This window comes from Quercus lobata, chromosome 6 (assembly GCF_001633185.2).
Source record: "Quercus lobata isolate SW786 chromosome 6, ValleyOak3.0 Primary Assembly, whole genome shotgun sequence".
Classification (NCBI taxonomy): Eukaryota; Viridiplantae; Streptophyta; class Magnoliopsida; order Fagales; family Fagaceae; genus Quercus; species Quercus lobata.
The window spans coordinates 16,968,152-16,986,416 of record NC_044909.1 but is presented as its reverse complement, the minus strand read 5'-3'; the positions used below and the strand labels follow the sequence as shown (position 1 = coordinate 16,986,416).

General features: G+C 31.3%; 2 protein-coding genes across 3 annotated transcripts; one reads left to right on the top strand and one right to left on the bottom strand.

The window, feature by feature from the left end:
- The first annotated feature begins 5,338 nt into the window (after positions 1-5,338).
- LOC115994755 (transcription factor bHLH104-like) lies at positions 5,339-9,285 on the top strand. Of its 2 annotated transcripts, none has more exons than XM_031118997.1 (5): positions 5,339-5,698; positions 5,824-5,919; positions 6,550-6,627; positions 7,087-7,249; positions 8,822-9,285. In XM_031118997.1, exons 1-5 carry the CDS (start codon positions 5,610-5,612, stop codon positions 9,068-9,070), a joined length of 675 nt encoding a protein of 224 aa, XP_030974857.1. In that variant the 5' UTR covers positions 5,339-5,609; the 3' UTR covers positions 9,071-9,285. The 2 variants fall into 2 exon arrangements, with proteins under 2 accessions (XP_030974857.1, XP_030974856.1); XM_031118996.1 differs by having other exon boundaries at positions 5,342-5,698; positions 5,821-5,919.
- Positions 9,286-9,740: 455 nt separating this feature from the next.
- Positions 9,741-14,302, bottom strand: LOC115994754 (WAT1-related protein At5g07050-like). Its single transcript, XM_031118995.1, has 7 exons — positions 14,047-14,302; positions 12,012-12,074; positions 11,817-11,933; positions 11,495-11,726; positions 10,979-11,137; positions 10,581-10,732; positions 9,741-10,221 (listed from the first exon to the last, which is right to left on the bottom strand). The coding sequence occupies exons 1-7, from the start codon at positions 14,250-14,252 to the stop codon at positions 10,041-10,043; spliced, it is 1,110 nt and encodes a 369-aa protein (XP_030974855.1). The 5' UTR covers positions 14,253-14,302; the 3' UTR covers positions 9,741-10,040.
- Positions 14,303-18,265: the final 3,963 nt, after the last annotated feature.

Sequence of the window (18,265 nt, the reverse complement as noted above, 5' to 3'; positions counted from 1 at the left end):
TTTGGATATAGACCCATTATATTCACGTATTTTGTTGTCCTAATTGTTATTGAACTAAATTGCTAGGGATGGCAGTGAGTTACATTTAACATATTTGTCAACCTAATCCATTTTTAGGTTTTGGAGTTTTGAAATGCAAAGGAAATAAATTTGGTTCAAGTTCTAAATCTAGTTTGAAAATCATCATTATTGCATTTATACTTAAATTCAAATTGATTATGTATTTTAAATTAACAAGATACTTTTATATATGAGTTAGGTTTAAGTTACACCACTCAATATTTTTTAATTAAATGTGAATTTTGAAAAATACATCGTTAGAGTACATTATTTTTCATATATTCTTCATACTTGCAAAATTTCAAGGTGATTAAAGATTAATAGCCATGTCATTAATTAATTGTTTAAATTCAAGTTTATATATTGAATGGTAAATAACATCCAATTGACATGAAAATTGGCAAGAATGTTAAAATCATATAGAACATATAACTCAAATGTGGGATTTTCAAAATATGAATTCTATAACAAGTTATTGGGTAATATAACATTACTTAGAGTTACACCAGGTGTAATTTGAACCCAACTCTTTATCTTTATATATATATATATATATATATATATATATGGATTACACTGGGTGTAACTTTAACAATGTTATACAATTCAATATGTTTTAATTGAATGTGAATTTTGAAAAATCCACCATTAGATTACATTATCTTTGTATATTTTTAAAGCTTACAAAATTTTAAGATGATCAAAGATTAAAACATATGTCATCAATCAATTGTTTAAATTCAAATTTTTGTAATTTAAAATAATGCATAAAAAATTAGTTTATGGATTAAATAATAAATACCATCTAATTGACATGAAAACTGGTATTCATATTAAAAACATATAAAATATGTAATTCGACGATGGAATTTTCAAAATATGAATTCAATAACAAATTATTGGGTGATGTAACACAACTCAGAGTTACACTAGATGTAACTTGAAAACCTCTCTCTCTCTCTCTCTCTCTCTCTCTCTCTCTCTCTCTCTATATATATATATATATATATATATATGGATTGAATTCAAGTTACATCTGGTGTAACTCTAAGTAATGTTACACCACTCAATAACTTGTTACAAAATTCCTATTTTGAAAATCCCACCGTTGAATTATATGTTCTATATATTCTTACAAAAACTTGAATTTAAACAATTGATTGATGACATGACTATTAATTTTTTATCACCTTGAAATTTTGCAAACATAAAAAATATATAAAGATAATGTAATCTAACGGTGGATTTGTCAAAATTCACATCTAATGGTAACTTGAACCCAACCATATATATATATATATACCCAAAAGTATTTATGCATGTATAAAAAATAAATAAAATAGAAGAATTAGGTTTCTTAGTCCATTTTTTCTCATTTCACATATTTCTTTGTCACAGAAAAACACATATCTCTCTTTCACAAACAAATAACTGAATAATTATTTTCTGTGGGAAGCTTGCTAATAAACTTTATTCATCATAATAATCATCACTTACACTTATTCTCGGCTAACTCGTGGCAGCTCTGTCACTGTTGCGTCCTACAACTAATAGAGCACTTAAAATCATAGCTAAAAATCATGCATTATTTCCAAATGTCTATGCTTTAGGCCCCATCCTTAGCATCAATATGATCCTGATGACAGAAAAGAAGGTTTGCTCCTCTTGAAAATGATTGAAATTGCCTTGGTAGGTGACTCCCTAAGGCTGAGCGCTACCCACCACCATGCTCAGCCGTGGGATCACCAACTGCTCTACCTCTTTTCTTTCAACTATTCCTTCTTGCTGTATTTCTTCTTGTCGTTTCATGTTTGGCTTAATTGGGGTTGGTATTGGTCACAAGGGCCTATGCAATTTTTTTCTCTTTGGATTTTTGTCTCTCATTGGAAACTTACCATAAAATACATCTACTATTGCACCTTTTTTATTGGTAGTGGCTGTTTTGGCCAAGGGGTTTTTTTTATTTAATTTGATAAACATAAACTGTTGCCAAGTGAAAGCTGTCAGGGCGACAACAACACCAATGACAAGTCCATCTAGGATTCCAAATTTGCTGACATGAATTTCTTTGAGACGTGGACCATCCCCAATTTGCTCTTCATGGCCAATATTGTGCGCCATGGACCAATTATTCTCAATTCACATGCACAAATAAGACCAAGTGGACCAATTCCAACAAAAAAAACATGAGGTACCCAGTTACGATCAGTGACGAAGTCAGGAATTTAGGTCTGAGGGCAAAATTAAAAGACAAGATTAAAAGTAAAAAACTAATCAAAAAAATTAATCAATATTAATAACAAAATAAATAAGCAACTATATGCTAATGAAATTGTCATGTAGAATCTAACATAAAATGTAAACTTTAATTTGGCTTTTCACACCTATCTTAATTTACTCAATTGCTTTCGACGATTTTTCATATTTTAAAACCGCTGCATGATTTTTTCACACTCAATAGTCTTAAATATATCTTTCTAAACAATTATTCATCCATTGATCTCCCATTCAGTTGTGTAGTCGATTTTTAATTATGTTTATTACTGAAAAAGCTCTTTCAATAATAGCTATTGCAACTGGTAAGATCAATGTCAAGGTCACTAATGAGTAAACCAATGAATATGAAACATCATTTTTCATTTCTACCATTTTTTCAGCAAGTTGTCCAATTCCTTTAAGTGCTGAATGCTTTAAAAACTCAACAAAAACTCTAAGGTACTAATTAAAAGAGACTTGTATCAAAAGAATTTTATTTATTTATTTATTTATTTATTTTTAATGTGAGGCATCCTTTACTCCTTTATACTATATATATATATATATATTTTTTTTTTTTTATAGAGTCCTATTAGTATTAGTATTAGTATTAGTATTAGTATTAGGTTGTGTAATTCCTTTTTTTATACTACCTCTTTTCTTTTCTTCTTCTTTTTTTTTTTAAATTTTTTTTTTAATCATTATTAGTTTAGCCCCATTCCCCTATGATTCCTATTTCCTTATGTACAACTACAACCTAATGTCTTTTGTATCCGGGGGCATGTGTGATATATGTAACATATTAGTACTAAAAAAATTTGAAAGCCCCTGGTTACGATACGAAGGACTTCTGATGTTTAATGCACTTTTTTCTCTCTTTTTTTTGGGGGGGGGGGGGGGGGGTTTAAAATGTGAATGTTGTTTCTTAGCTTAAATAAAAAAAAAATCCTAGCCTACACGCAAAAGATGAATCAACAATGATGATATAATTTACAATTAGTTTAAAATTTTCATGTACATAAAAAAAAAAAAAAAAAAAAAAAAAAATTGTGTATCATAATTGAAATGAAGCTGATACCACCCTAGATATATTTAGAACTCAAAAGCCATTTTATTGGTTTAATTAATCATTTTTAATATTAAACTAATAATTATCTAGATGTAAGTGATTAACCAAATTCCGTATAGCAAACATAAGCAACTAAAAGCTAAAACAAGTAAATAGAAATATGAAAATGCGGAAATAAAAGCAAACCAAAGCTAAACACAAGGAAATGTTTAGGAAAAGGAAAATCTAAGCCTCCGGGTGGAAAAACCTGTCTCCCAACCACACCGTCAGAAAATCTCCACTATATAAATAATTGTAATACAAGAGAAACTATGAACCCTCAAAACCATATCCCTAATGTATTTGAACTCTTCAAGCTTCGACTAGCAACTAATCGACTTCCCGAAGTCCTTTCTTGAATTGGCTTGCCGGAGATACCATTATCGAACCACCAACAGAAAGCCATCAATAATATTGGGTTTGAGATAGCACCCTAAGTTTTCAAACCTTTACTCAGATCATTTTCTATAGCCACATTCAACATGCATAGAATGTGTGTTGGATTATATGATGTGGTTGCAACTTGTCTAGTCAGTAGTCGCTTTAAATCTTCTACCATGTGTCACTCGTGCACTGTGCAGGTCGCATAAGGTCGCAAGATAGGTCAAAAGCTGCTGCTTTCATGTTAAAATAAGAAGAAAATACATAAAAGTTTGTCATCGAATAAAGCCAATAAAACATATGGACTTCACAATATGTTTTCTAAAATGAATATTCAAAGACAATCCACAATCTGGTTGAATTTAGAACAAATTTAAAATATATAGAGCCGTTAATGAGTTTGATTTGAGAAATCTCTCTCTCTCTCTCTCTCTCTCTCTCTTAAAATATTTTATAATTCAACTTGTCTTGTTGTTACTTAACAAATCATCTTACAGCTAATGATGATATGCACAAAATAGTTTATGTATATGTTCTTGACACTTGTGAGTAACTCTAGTAATTTTTAAGGCCTTATGAGATTGATGAGGTCTTGAATTCCAAGCTTGTAACTCTTATCTTGGTACACCTTATAGGGTTTTCTTCTATTGTGTAGGGAGAAAGTTATATAAATATATAAATTAATTAATTAGAGATACTACAAATTTTACTACGTAACCTTCACAAATGTGCCGCCAAACAATCAAAAAATTAATTTTGATATAATATTTTTTATATTCATTGTCACATATAAATTTCCGGTGCAATATCTTGGATGCAATACTTTTTTTTTTTTTTTTTATAATTATATTATTTATAGAGAGGATAGAATTTCAACTTATGATATTTGCTTTATAATAATTTCCATTTACTACCAACCAATATACCAATTGTTTTTTGGATGCAATAATTTTGAAAGATTAACATTAGAGTTACTAGATAAAAATTAACCCCTGAGACTTACTTTTGTTATCTCTTATGGATATAAAAATGACAGGAAAATCATATGACTGCATTAAGAAAACTCATCAATTGATTTGTGTTACTAATCATGTGATTTGATCTTAAGGGTCAATTTTGGTGAATATAAAAATCTCAAGGAGTTTTTTGTAATTACCACAAATCCAGGGATGTCAATAAAAGTTTTTGTATTTTTAACATCTTTCAAATTAAAAGAAAAAATGTTATGTCTACAATATTTTCACAATAAATTTCAAGTGATAAATTGTTATTAGTAGGTAAAAAAGTGACATCACTAATGAATTTATATTATAATCAAATAACAATTTGTCATTTAAAATTTATTTGTTATTTAAAAAAATGGTTTATAATATTGCTAATAAAAGTTTGAGAACGTGTCGGTACCTCATTGGTTACCCCCACAAACAATCTTACAAATGTCGAGCACAGGGAATCCCGAATTCCGTGAGTTTAAGCCACGTGCAATGGACACAAATTCCCAACAGTGTTTTTGATGGTGGAGAAAAGCCGCGGCGGCGTGCATCACCAATGGATTCCTTGCACGTGGTCCAACTTTGTTGGTCTTCGCTTTTATTTCCGTGACTCTCTCTTTCTCTCTCTCTCTAACTCACAAATCACAATCCCCTTCTCTCTTCTCTTCTCTTCTATGCGCTGAAATTTCCAAATTTTAATTTTGAAAGCAGACCAGAGACTCAGACTCGCTCTGAGAGAAACTCATTTTACAAAAACACGCGGTCGGTGGGTGTGGGAGGGCTTGTTTGGATTAGTTATAAAAAAAAAAAAAATGGATCCTTTGCCAGAGGATTGGGATTTTCTGAATTATAGCATCTTCGACGAAAACCCTTCTTCTGAATTCTGTTTGCCTAATCACAGGTAATTTCAATTCAATTTTTTTTCTTTCCATATTGTTGGGTTTTTTTTTGAAATTCTGTAAGTATCGAAGAAAGAGATCTGAAAAGTCAATTATTGTTATTATATATAATATGTGGATGTAGTGGTGGTGGCGTGGAAACTGATTTATCTTCTGGGGCCGTTGCACTGTCTCAGCAAGAGAAAGACGGCGCCGAAATTGAGTCCTCACAGTCACGGAAGAGGTTTTTCCATTTTCCCAAATTTTTATTAGTATACTTTTTTCTTTTTAATTGTAAGAAATGAACACAATTTATAGGTTGTAATTGAGTAACCCCATTTTACGTTGTTTGTTTTTTGACCTCATTGAGGATAGATTGTAACGTAGGTAGGATGTATTATCGTGCAAGTTAAAGTGTTCTATACTTTTTGTTGTTGTTGTTGGGTCTTGTACAATAATTAAATCTTGATTGATAAAACGTAGCTCCCTTATTGTTGAGTTTGATTTTTTTTGGAATTTTTTAGCTCATTTAGTCGTTCGGGATTACATTTTGCAAGTTTAATAAATTTGAGGATAAACTGCTTAGCCTGTTTCCCAGTAACTGGTTCTGGCAGATGGGATCAGTTGCCTGTAGGAGTTTGATTAATAGTGAGGATTGTTGTACAGTATGCTCTGCGACGAACAACTAATCTAAGTGAAGTTCTCTTATGTCATCAAAAAATAAATAAATAAATAAATTTTTCGTTACTTCAAAAAAAAAAAAAAAAGGTTTGGTCCATGATATCCATTAGAAATGTAATGGTGACATTTCATCTTGATCTACTTGTGTTAGCTCTAATATGTTCATGATAATTCTTACAATTATAACTTTCAGGGGCCGCAATGATTCATACAGCAGGCCAGGATCTAAAGCTTGTCGTGAGAAATTGCGAAGGGAGAGATTGAATGACAGGCATGCAACTTGCTTCATCAGATTTTTTGTTTTTATTTGGTGTTGAATTTCTGCATTTAATATATTTATTTTTTCCCGTCCTTTGGAGAAATAATTCCAGGATTTCAAGTTGATATGTGAGCAATGGCCATTATATAATTGAAGTATAGTTCATATTGAAATTATACCTTGTATTAGATACTTGATTTTTGTCTAAAAGGGCTTTGGATGCCTCAAATTTCTAAGATGTTAAAATTTTATAGGTTCCCTGAGATATTAGATGGAGAAATGAAAGATTTGATATTTGCAATGCTTTTAATGACAAATCTACCGATTTACCTAACTTATCAGTTTTTGCACCATATGTTCCCAAGAATAATGATAATATGAGTAGTTTCTTACTTTTATTGTTTTCTGCTCTCTCTAGCTTTCTCCTAGTAAGGTTTATGAAAGGACAGGTGTTGTTTATGACTCATGCAGGTTTCTAGACTTGTGTTCTGTTTTGGATCCTGATAGACCGGTCAAAATTGACAAGCACGCCATACTGGATGATGCCATCAGAGTTTTGAACCAACTAAGATCAGAATCTCAAGAGCTTAAAGAAACAAATGAAAAACTAAAGGAAGAAATAAAAAGTTTAAAGGTCAGTTGGTCATATATGATGCATTTTACCGCATAAGAAAGGTCAATATTCCTTTTGATAAATTGTGCTTTGCATATGCCTACGTTGTCCTCTTACTTCATTTGGGAAAACTCTCCTGGTTTGATATTTTGTTGAATTACCAAGCTTCTTCCTGACCCCATGTTCCTAAGTTTGTTTCTCTTGTTATAACTTATTATTGTTTGTTTATTGAGGATATTACTTCATCAGTACTTACCATCTTATGATTATGGTTATAGAAAATTGATTCTTTTTGTGATAATTCATATTTGTATAAATGAACTATTGAGTTGCTGTTGCATTGTTGCTTCTAACGATCAGTTGGCAAAATGCTTTACATCAAAGAAACGGTATGTTCCCAGGTGTGTACCTTGACTATATCCATTAATAGAAGACATTTTAGACTTTAAATTACTTGGGAGTTACGTAAGATTATTGTTCCTTTTGGGAGAAGTAAAGGGACTTTAGCATTTAATAGAAGTTGAAGATGCTAGAAGGGGACAGCGGGAGTATTAAAGGAATATAATTAGCTATAGATATTATAGTTTTATGTCATTAACAAAAATATGCCTCGCTGAAAAATGTATTAGGACACTAGTACCTGTTATCTGGTCCCAGTTTAGTGATTTATAGCATTGCCTAATCAGTTCCCAATGGGGAGCCATGGCATCTATGGTTTTTGCTACACTATAGATATATGCTTCATTGTGTACTATGAACTAACTACAAATGAATTACTAAACTTGGTAAATTTATATTTTTGTTGCTAATGGTTACCTTACAAGTATGGTTACTGTTATCTTTTAATATTCAGTAACTGCAGTTATTGAGTTGTAAAACTTAGTCTTGTTGTCAGCTGAATAAAATTGGCTGATGTTCAAGAGAATGATGAGGATAGGATAAGTTAGAATTGTATGGCTGCCAAGAGCCTTGTAGTTTAACCAGTAGGCACCTCCTGATCTTTCCAATTGAGATATCCAGGGTTCAAATCCCTCCTCCCCCAATTATCGAATTATTCAAGAAAATTGTATGGTTATTGGGAATTGATGCCTAGAAAAGTATGGGTAGTTCAAAATGGTCTGATGACTCTGATCTAAACTGCCATAATCACTGTAGACCTTTTTCTAGTAAATGGAAGTTCACATAGATAAGGAGTATGTTTGTGGAAAAATAAGGAATAAAGGCCAATATGCTCTAGCTCAAATGATACCTCCTCTCCTTATACTTATATCAACAAAAACAAATTTATACCTCGTCACCTTACAAGAGCAAGATGATAGAGTGAGTCGTGGGTGTAAATCCACCGGGTGCATGTGTAACTTTCTAATAAACGAAAATAACGGAAGAAAGATGTTAACTCCCTACTTTTGCAATATTTTGGTATTCAATGTTTTATAATTTTTACATGATAAGCTGCTCGAACTATGGGAGGGTATTTTTAATTTTCTGTTGCTGATTAAGGGGGTGAATTGTTTAAAATCTACTTTTTGTATGAAATTGCATTACTGGATGAGCTAGTAATAGCAATTTTTATGTTCTTTTCCTCTGCCGCAGGCAGAGAAGCATGAACTTCGTGAAGAGAAACTCATGCTGAAGGCAGATAAGGAAAGGATGGAGCAACAATTGAAAGCTATGGCCATTCCACCAGCTGGGTTTATGCCAGGCCATCCAGCTGCATATCATGCTGGGCCAAACAAGATGCCAGTTTTTCCCAGCTATGGTTTTGTCCCAATGTGGCAATACATGCCTCCAGCTGCCCGCGATACATCTCATGATCATGAGCTCAGGCCCCCTGCTGCATAATTATTTGATATTGATTTTAGATGCTTTATTTTACTACCATTCACCATTTTTGTTACCTGTTGACGTGTATATACGGCTGCTGTTTCAGTATGCCTGGCATTTAAATTCAACTATTAGCGAATACATGGCAGCATTGGCAAAATGTGCAGTTTGGTGGCCTTGATTTTCTAAATTCAATCATTTAAGTTGACTGTATGCTTTCAGTGCACATAAAATATTGCAGTCTCTCGCAATAAACTTTTTGGGGGTACATTTACAATTTTAATTTTTTGCCAATTTGGAGATGTTTGAAAGTCTTTAAATTTCCTGGAAGAATCGAAAAGTTATCTACTAAGAAAATATGAATTGGAGTATGTATAACACAGAAGACCGCATTACAGTGAGGTTTCATTGATGAACTACATGTTTAATATTTCAGTGACAATTCACTTCTCTAGGGGAGCTCAACTTAGACAATGGATTTATTAAGTCAAAACATTTTTCACAATTTATGTTCTTGTCCATAAATGGAGAAATTATCAGTGTTGCATTCCATCTATTAGCTTTTTTACTCAAATACTTTATTGAATTAGGATAGTCTGAATGCTATAATCTATGAACTGTGCATGTGGATGTAGATGAGCTTAAACTTATACCAAAAAGTGAATAATAAAATGAACAAAAGTGGATGTAGATGAATTTGGATTCTGTGATTTATTGGGGGATCTGAGGGCGAATGTTACATAAAGATTTTCAATTTCCATATCAATCTGACATTCTTGCATGATTTGCTGAATAAACTCACATATACGTAGCAGTGGGTTATTTTCTCAACCTCTCTGATACCTCTGATGCAGAAGTTCACACACCTTTCGAAATTTCTCTCTTGATTTTTGCTGTCCTGCAATTTGGTTTCTTTTTTTTTTTTTTTTGGGCATTGCATCACGATGATACCTCTCTCTATGCCTTTCAGATGAATAATTAAAATCTTTTAAGGTTCACGTTGTGATACTTCCTTATCTGCTGAAGTAATTAGCAGTATTTTGTTATCCTTACGCTCTTTGCAAGGCAAGCAAGGTTGCTCTTGGGAATTGTTGTGGACGTCCTGGTCACTTTCTTTACCCCACAGCAGCATATACAGGCCAATGATGACTATTACTGCCCCTAGTACACTGAACAAGGCACACATGAAGTCCTAAATTTACTTTTCGCCAACTTTGGCAGTTAGGTAGATATGAAATGCATGCACAACCATTTGTAAAAATTAATAATGAAAGCTTTTTTGGTACATTCCGAATGCATGTATGTGCTAGTAGCTTAGATGCAAATATAAGTAGAACAATAGAGCAAATATAGGTAGAACAATAGAGAAGATCCATGACACAACAAAATACCACAATATTTTCACAAGAATCTTATTTTTAGTGGTGGTGGGTTCTAGAATAATGACACCTCAACCATTGTGAAAATGTTGTGATATTTTGTAGTAGCAATAGAACAATTAAGAGCAATAATAAGCATTTTGAATTACCTGCCCATGTATAGTTTTTCACCGAGGACAAAGTATGCTAGAATTGCTACCAATATTGTTGAAAGTGGATTAAACATGGTCACAAACACTGGTCCTTTCTCTTTCGTGCACCACAATTGAATGAATATGATTAAACCAGAGACCACTACTCCCTGTCATGTGACATCCATGATCAAAATATTAAATTTGAATAAGAATTGTTACGTCCACAATATTTTTACAACAAATCCTAAGTGGTAAGTTGCTACTGTTTCTAATTTGAACCCACCATTGAAATTACTTTTTGGCCCACTAGTAATAGCCAGTAATAATTTGCCCCTTTGAAATTATTGTGAAAATATTGTGAACATAGCATTTCTCAATTTGAATATCTAGATTAGTAAACTAGTGATACTTACACCATATACTGTGGACCAGAAGTCAATGTTGAATCCTATGGCCCAAGCAGCTGGTTTATGTTCTATGATAACTGTGAAGACAGCAGATTGTGCTCCTCCAACGAAGCTCATCCATGTAGTCAGTGACAGTTGGGCAGGATATCTTTTTAATGTAAATGCCTACAAATTTCAGAGGAATATTATCTGCATATGCCGATTACATTGCTGTCTATACAATTTTCAGAGGAATTCTATACTATTGGTGATAATAATACTTAAAATTCAGACTATTTTTAGTTGTTACGTCTGTTGCGTCTCGAATTGTTGTATCTTATTTTATAATGTAGTTATTGTATGCCACCATGTTGTTGTGACGTAACCTGGTTTAATTATGTTTGTAGCCTCTCACTGCTTATGATTATTGTTTCAAAATCTTTCTGATTTTCCAAGATAGAGGTTTGTACTATCTCTACAAAATGTAAATGAATCCTCCTTTTAGAAACTAGTACTATTCATAGTTTTAAGTTGGGGCAAAACCTGCATGATGTACCATATAGACCAAGTGATGCAGCTTGCAATAGTTAGAATAGAACCCTTTAACCAGTTCTCATGTGTGGCAGTATTTCCTTCAATATGGATTACAGGGTGCCATAGATTTCTCATGATAGGCCCCTTGTAAAATGTCATTGTCATTACACCAGCTAAGGAGATCAAAGTTCCAAGAACTTTTGCCATCCCACGACGATTTCGAAGATCAAGAACCTCCATCCTGTATGAAGATTAAAACATAACGTGAAGCAAATAGTCATAAATATATTGAAAGAATACCAGGATTTTGCTCATCAATAAGCAATCCTACCTTAGTACGACCGCCATTACAAAAGTCAGGGAAGCTATGGTGTTGACCATTGATGCAACGAAGGTAGGAGAGGTGTATCTCAAACTTGCAAAATACATGTTTAGGGTCAAACCCACCCTGCAATAATTGAAACACACTTTGCCTATTCAATATGTCGCATTTAATTTAGAAGTATGTCTTTAATTCAATCCTTACCCAAGGAGAGAAAGAACAAAAATTTCCAACAGAAGAGCCAATGTCAGCTTCGGCCTCACTTTTCTGCAGCAGATAATTAAAGATCAATTGTTACGACATTGACATGATTGAAAAACATTTGGAATGATGAATAGAAATTGTTAAAATTTCTTTTAAATTTTAATTATGATTGGTATCACATCAATAATATAATAAATAAATTTCTTAAATACTTTATTATAATGTTTAAAATTTGATATATTAATTTGTAAGACTTATTTAGTAAAACACATAATATCCCTAATTACATGAGATGTATTAGGTTAGATGTAAGTAGTGGTTCAAGACAATTAGGTGGGGTAGAGATGCAATTGCAGTTAAATGAGACGTAGTAGGGTTCTTAATTTTTTTTTTTTTTTAAAGGTTGAATCAGTTAATTTATAATGGAATTTTACAGAAATCACTTGATTTATAATTTATAAAAGGAAAGTGGAGGAAATAATAAATTTGAGCCCTTTTTCAACAATTTTAATTTTTCCTTTATTTTGTAAACTTTTTCAATAATTTCAATTCTATATTTTGTTACGGGTTGTCTCAAATTTCATGAGAAGACAAATACAACCTAGTTAAGCTTCATTTGGGAGTTCATAAGAGAATGAAATTGAATTGGAAAGAAATAGAATGGAATAGAAAGTATTTAAGTAAGAGAAAGAAATGGGGAAAAAAAAGGGAATATAATATAATTAAGTAACCTTGTTTGAATGTTTTAAAATAAAAGAATGAAAAGTAAGTAATCTTGTTTGGGAGTAACATAGAGGGAAATGAATGAAATCATTTTATGACAATATTACTATTAGACTCTTGTTTTAAAATAAATGGCTAAATATATAGAGGTGTTTTGGAGTTTTAGTAAAAAATTTATTAAATCTAATTTCATTTCCTCCAATTCCTTCCATTTATGGGGGGAATGAAAATTTGAGGTTTAGCAAAAATAGAGCAGAATAAGTGTTTCCGCTTATCCATTCAATTCCCTCCCACTTTAAGCTCCCAAACAAGAGAATGAACTTTCCATTTCATATAAGAGAATAAAAGAATATTCTAAAATTATTCTTTTTATTCATTTCAATTCCATTCTTTTCCCTCCTCCTAAACAAGTCGTTAAAGTGATATTTCACATTCCGAATGAGTCTATTTAGGTTGGAGGAAAGGAAAAGAATGATTTACCCATTCCATTCCCTCACACTTTAAGCTCCCAAACAAGATAATAAACTTTTTTATTTCATATAAGAGAAAGAAAGAATATTCTAAAGTTATTATTTTCATTTATTTTTATTCCATTCTTTTCCCTCCTCCTAATTAAGCTGTTAAAGTGATATTTCACATTCTGAGTGAGTCCATTTAGGGGGAGGAAAGGAAAAGAATGGTTTAAAATATATTTTCTTTCTATCTATTCTATTGTTTGAGAGTCTAATTTTAAAGAAAAAAAAAAAAGGAATAAAATGATTAGAAGGAATCTCTCTCTCATTTCTTTAATGAATTGGAAGTGAAATATCATCTACACTTCTTTTTCTAGAAGATCTATTTTATATTTATTAAGAGGAAAAAACAAACACTAGAATGTTAAGAATACAATAGTAACACACTGTTGATAATACACCATATTCAATTCTATTCTTTTATGATTTGTTCATTGCAGTTCTTTATATATATATATATATATATATATAGTTCAATAGTTATAACGAAAGATGAATGATTTGAACACTAGATGTCATAGACATATTAGGAGGTGCCAAACAGTTAAATTGCAAAGATTTGAACACTAGATGCCATAAACACATTAGGAAGTGTCAAACAGTTAAATTGCAGAACTCTTGGTTAGTCCATCCTCCATTTTATTCTTTAGAAAACTCTCAAAGATAATATTTTGATAAATCATACAATTGATATATCAAAGATAAAATCAATCTTTGACAACTAGTTTAAACATCGAAAGCATACACTTTGCCCTTCATCGTCATACAGAGATTATGTAAAGGGGAAAATATATACGTACCTTTCAAGAAAATAGGCAAAAGGGAACATGACTACTCCAGCTACAATGTGTCTGTAAGTTATGTAGACATGAGGATTCATCCCATGATTGAAGGAAGCTTCTGTGATAAAATATAAAAATGTATAGCCTATCTGAGCAAGAACCATGAGAAGTTGTGGCTTGAACCTCCTGTAAATGTTCCCAAGGGAACCAGCCTTTGTTGCCATTTGCTCCTGTAATTGATTCTTGCTCTTCTTTGATATTTCACAAGCTGAATGAGCACATATGGCACATGTAAATATAGGGGATGATGAAAGAGCTGGGCCTTAGATTCTTGTAGCATGTTGTTAGTATCAAGTTCTCCATTAAATTCCCCCTGCTGATGTACTGACAATTCCTGACTCTTGCTTCGGATTTGATATGCATATGGTGGATGGAATAAAATATTCTCATTCATGCTTTTGAAAACGGTTTTTTTTATTGTTTTGTCGGGACGGGAAAAGGGGGGTGGATTTTGATAAGATTTGGGTGTTTTCTTCTTAAGTCGACCAAAAATCACTCTCTGGATTTGAATAGAAAATGAGGAGGAAATGTGTCTTCTTTTTTTTTTTTTTTTTAATCAAGTAGTAGTTTTTAGGACATGACAATAAATTTATACAAATTTTTCTTTTCATCATTTTTTTTTTTTCTAAAAAAAGATTGCATCTTTATATTTTTCCATCATTTCAACCAAATATACCTGATGAATATAAAATCTTTTTTATATTCCCAATTGCGCTCCGGATATCAATCACTAAAACTTTATTTTATTTTATTTTTGTGCTTTTATTAATGAAGCATCGTTCAGTTGCTTCTTGACTTGGCATGCATTATCGGAAGTATATAACATCCTATAAGAATTGATTCTCTATTTTTGTGCTTTTATTAATGAAACATCGTTCAGTTTCTATATTTATATATATACACGCGTGTCATTACCCTCGACCATTATTTTAGATTATGATTAGCTTATGCCTATATCTCTGTTTTGATTAATGAAATAAATTTGGAGCATATTAGGTGATGTCTCTTAATATATTTATTTTATTTCATTTTTATTTTTTACGTTCTCCAATTTTTCAAGTTTCAATTTAAAATATTTTATATTTTTTTGGAACATCTCAATTTTTTTTTTAAAAGTAACAAAATTTCTTATTCCTTCAATTTTCTAATCTAAACCATTTTCTTCCATTTTAAAATTTAATATTTTTTATTAAAATATATACCACCTCTAATATAAAGCAGATGTGTGGGAAAGATTTTGAATTTTGACTAATAGTCATGCTATTTTTAAACATAAGAAGTACTACGTCTAAAATATTTTTATAATATTTTCATAATAAATTTTAAGTGATAAATTGTTACTAGTTCAAATTTAAAACTCACTATTGAAATTATTTTTTGCCCACCAGCTATTAGTAATAGCCTACTATTTAGATTTTGTTGTAAAAGTGTTTTGGTAGCAAAAAAAGACATAATTTGAGATGAAAAAAGTACTAAATGTAACAATCTTTGAAAAAATCCTTTTTTATTTATTTATTTATTTACAATATGATTAAAATTTGTAATAAAACTCAATTATAATTTCTATCCTTCAATAATACTGGGTATAACTAAAACATAGGAGTTTCATCAATCCATCCATGGTCGGCAACTTTCTATTTCGGAAGTGACGAGGATTATCTGATATCTCCTCTTTTATAAATACCGATGATTAACTTTTTCATGCTATAAACAAATATTCCTCATAAAAATTAAAAATTATTTCATCACAAAATTTAACAATTGCATTATCCAGAATATGTACTTGCCTGTCTATGAAATTAGAGAATTTGTCTATATGCAGATGCCTTGCTACTTTCTTTCTGGAATCATTTATGCCTTTCAATCCATCAGAGTTGAAGCATTGCGTCATAGATATAATTTGATTGATGGTTGATTTTGGAATGTTTTTATCAAAGTAGAAAACCTTTGATTCTTTGTCAAATCAGAATTATTCATTCTTTTTCTCCTAAACATTATGGTATATGAGTGAAAGTTTAATTTTGTTAGTCTAACTCTCGGAAACACTATTTTTTGGTAATTAGACTCGACAAAACCCATCTTCAAATTACGTTCGATATTGAAATTTGATGTTTGAACTTTGGCATCCACTATAATATTTACTTTTTATCACTATGCGTCTATGCCAAAACAACAATTAGTTTTTTATTTATTTTTTAATAATGCAAACAAAAAATCACAATAAACATGACACATCTATTTCATGAAATAAACCATTGAATCCACACGATAATCTTAGGAATCAACTTGGGGGAGGGGGGAGGAGAAAATCTTTTTACTAAGAAAAACCTAAATGCCCAAGAGACAATGACAAATATATAGTAAAGAAATCCTAGGATGACTAAAAGACCCTTAAAAAACCATAAAGTTAAGCACAAAATTAGTTTAAATAATAAAAATGAAAATAAAAATAAAAAGGTAAAATTTATAAAACTACATAATAAAATCGTATGAAATTTAGCAAACATCCCAAAACTAATTAATCATTCAAGCAAAAAGAATGTCTTAATCATCCATCTTTTAATTTATTTACATGCAACTAGATAAATGTCTCAATTGTTTTCTTGAGGCCATCGTATTTGAATGCATTACATATATATATATATATATATGTATGTATACACACACATAAAATGTAAAAATAAAAAAAAAAAATAAAAAAAGTAAACTAATCATGTCATAATTTTACTATTTTTTTTAACCCAAAAATAGAGTTAAAAAAAAAAAAAGGATCGTCAAGTGTCAACCCATTTTTTATTCAGTTAAAAAAAAATTAAGTTTAGGTCGAATATTTTCCTTTAGGTTCAAGATAGGTCGGCGAATCCGGACTTGTTTTGCCATGACTTATGGCCAAGGTGATGAGTTTTGAATATCACGTTGATTCCCTTCAAGTCATCAAATTTCACACGATTCCATTACTTCTCAACAAATGATATAATATAATGGCACATGCTTAATTAGTTAGAAACAATTTCACGGGATTTATTGGGGCAATTTAATGATGTCACAACATAATTTTCTTCCTTGATATCTTTATCAACCTCATTGCTGTTACTCTTTCCATATCATTATGCTCGAATTCTTTTTTGGAAATAACACTTCTCTCTCTCTCTCAACTATAAAGCTTGGTGGTGGCAACTGGCAAATCGGGTTGACACAAACTAAATCCAAATTGAAGAAAGATTCATCCTCTTAAGATTGAGAGTCAGTTACGCGAATTCCTCTATTGTATAATTGCTTATCTTCTGCAAAGGGTCTGAATGGTGGAAAACAAAACTCGTCCAACTTCAACACTTCACTTTCACGAGATATCACTTTGTTCATTAGGGCAGGTGCTCCTGCCAATTCAATTGCTTCTAGACCAATTGGTGGGTGAATAATTGAATACTATTAGGAACACAATTTTCTTCGCAACCTTTTTCATAACTTTTTCAAATTAGAAAATCTTAGGTCGACCATTAACACAACTTTATTATGGATCAATAACAACAAACCACGTCAACAATTATGAATAAAAAATTCTAAAAATAAAAAATAAAAAAACTGTGCCCCACGATTTATTGGTAAAAATTATTCACCAATACTTATGTCTCCCTGCTTTTTAACATAAGTATTTGCAAGAATCTGAATAATAAGAAGCTGTGTCAACAAATTTTGTGTCCAACTTATTGGTAAAGATTATCCAACAATACTTATGCCTTATTATGTCTCCTGCTTTTTAACAAAAGTATATGCAAGGAAATGTCCGAAATAAAATCCCAACACAGATTTTGATGGGATTTGATTAACCGTCTTTTTCACCAGCAAGCAAGACCAGTGGGACCAAACCAACAAACAACCAGACCAACTTTGCTGCTTCTACTTGCTATAGTTGGCAAACGTCCATTTCTTAACTACAAGTTTTAAGACAATATAGTATATTAGTATATCTTGGTTATCAATGTGGTTGACATTACCATCACAAATCACAATCCTCTTTGCCACTCATTACAACAAACTCTCACTGAAAATTCTTTGATATCCATTTTCCTTCATAACAAAGGAATTCCTTCTTTTTAAAGAGGCAGTGGTGTGGTCCCGTTTTGTATATAAATCAAGTGTTATTGATTGCCCACTAACACACCACAATGAATCAGGA

Coding starts and splice junctions, on each gene's coding strand:
- LOC115994755 (XM_031118996.1), top strand. CDS start 5,610: ATGGATCCTTTGCCAGAGGATTGGGATTTTCTGAATTATAGCATCTTC. Junction 5,920..6,549: donor TCCTCACAGTCACGGAAGAG/GTTTTTCCATTT, acceptor TATAACTTTCAG/GGGCCGCAATGATTCATACA. Junction 7,250..8,821: donor AAGAAATAAAAAGTTTAAAG/GTCAGTTGGTCA, acceptor CCTCTGCCGCAG/GCAGAGAAGCATGAACTTCG.
- LOC115994754 (XM_031118995.1), bottom strand. CDS start 14,252: ATGGCAACAAAGGCTGGTTCCCTTGGGAACATTTACAGGAGGTTCAAG. Junction 12,075..14,046: donor TTTGCCTATTTTCTTGAAAG/GTACGTATATAT, acceptor TATCTGCTGCAG/AAAAGTGAGGCCGAAGCTGA. Junction 11,727..11,816: donor GTAATGGCGGTCGTACTAAG/GTAGGATTGCTT, acceptor ATCTTCATACAG/GATGGAGGTTCTTGATCTTC.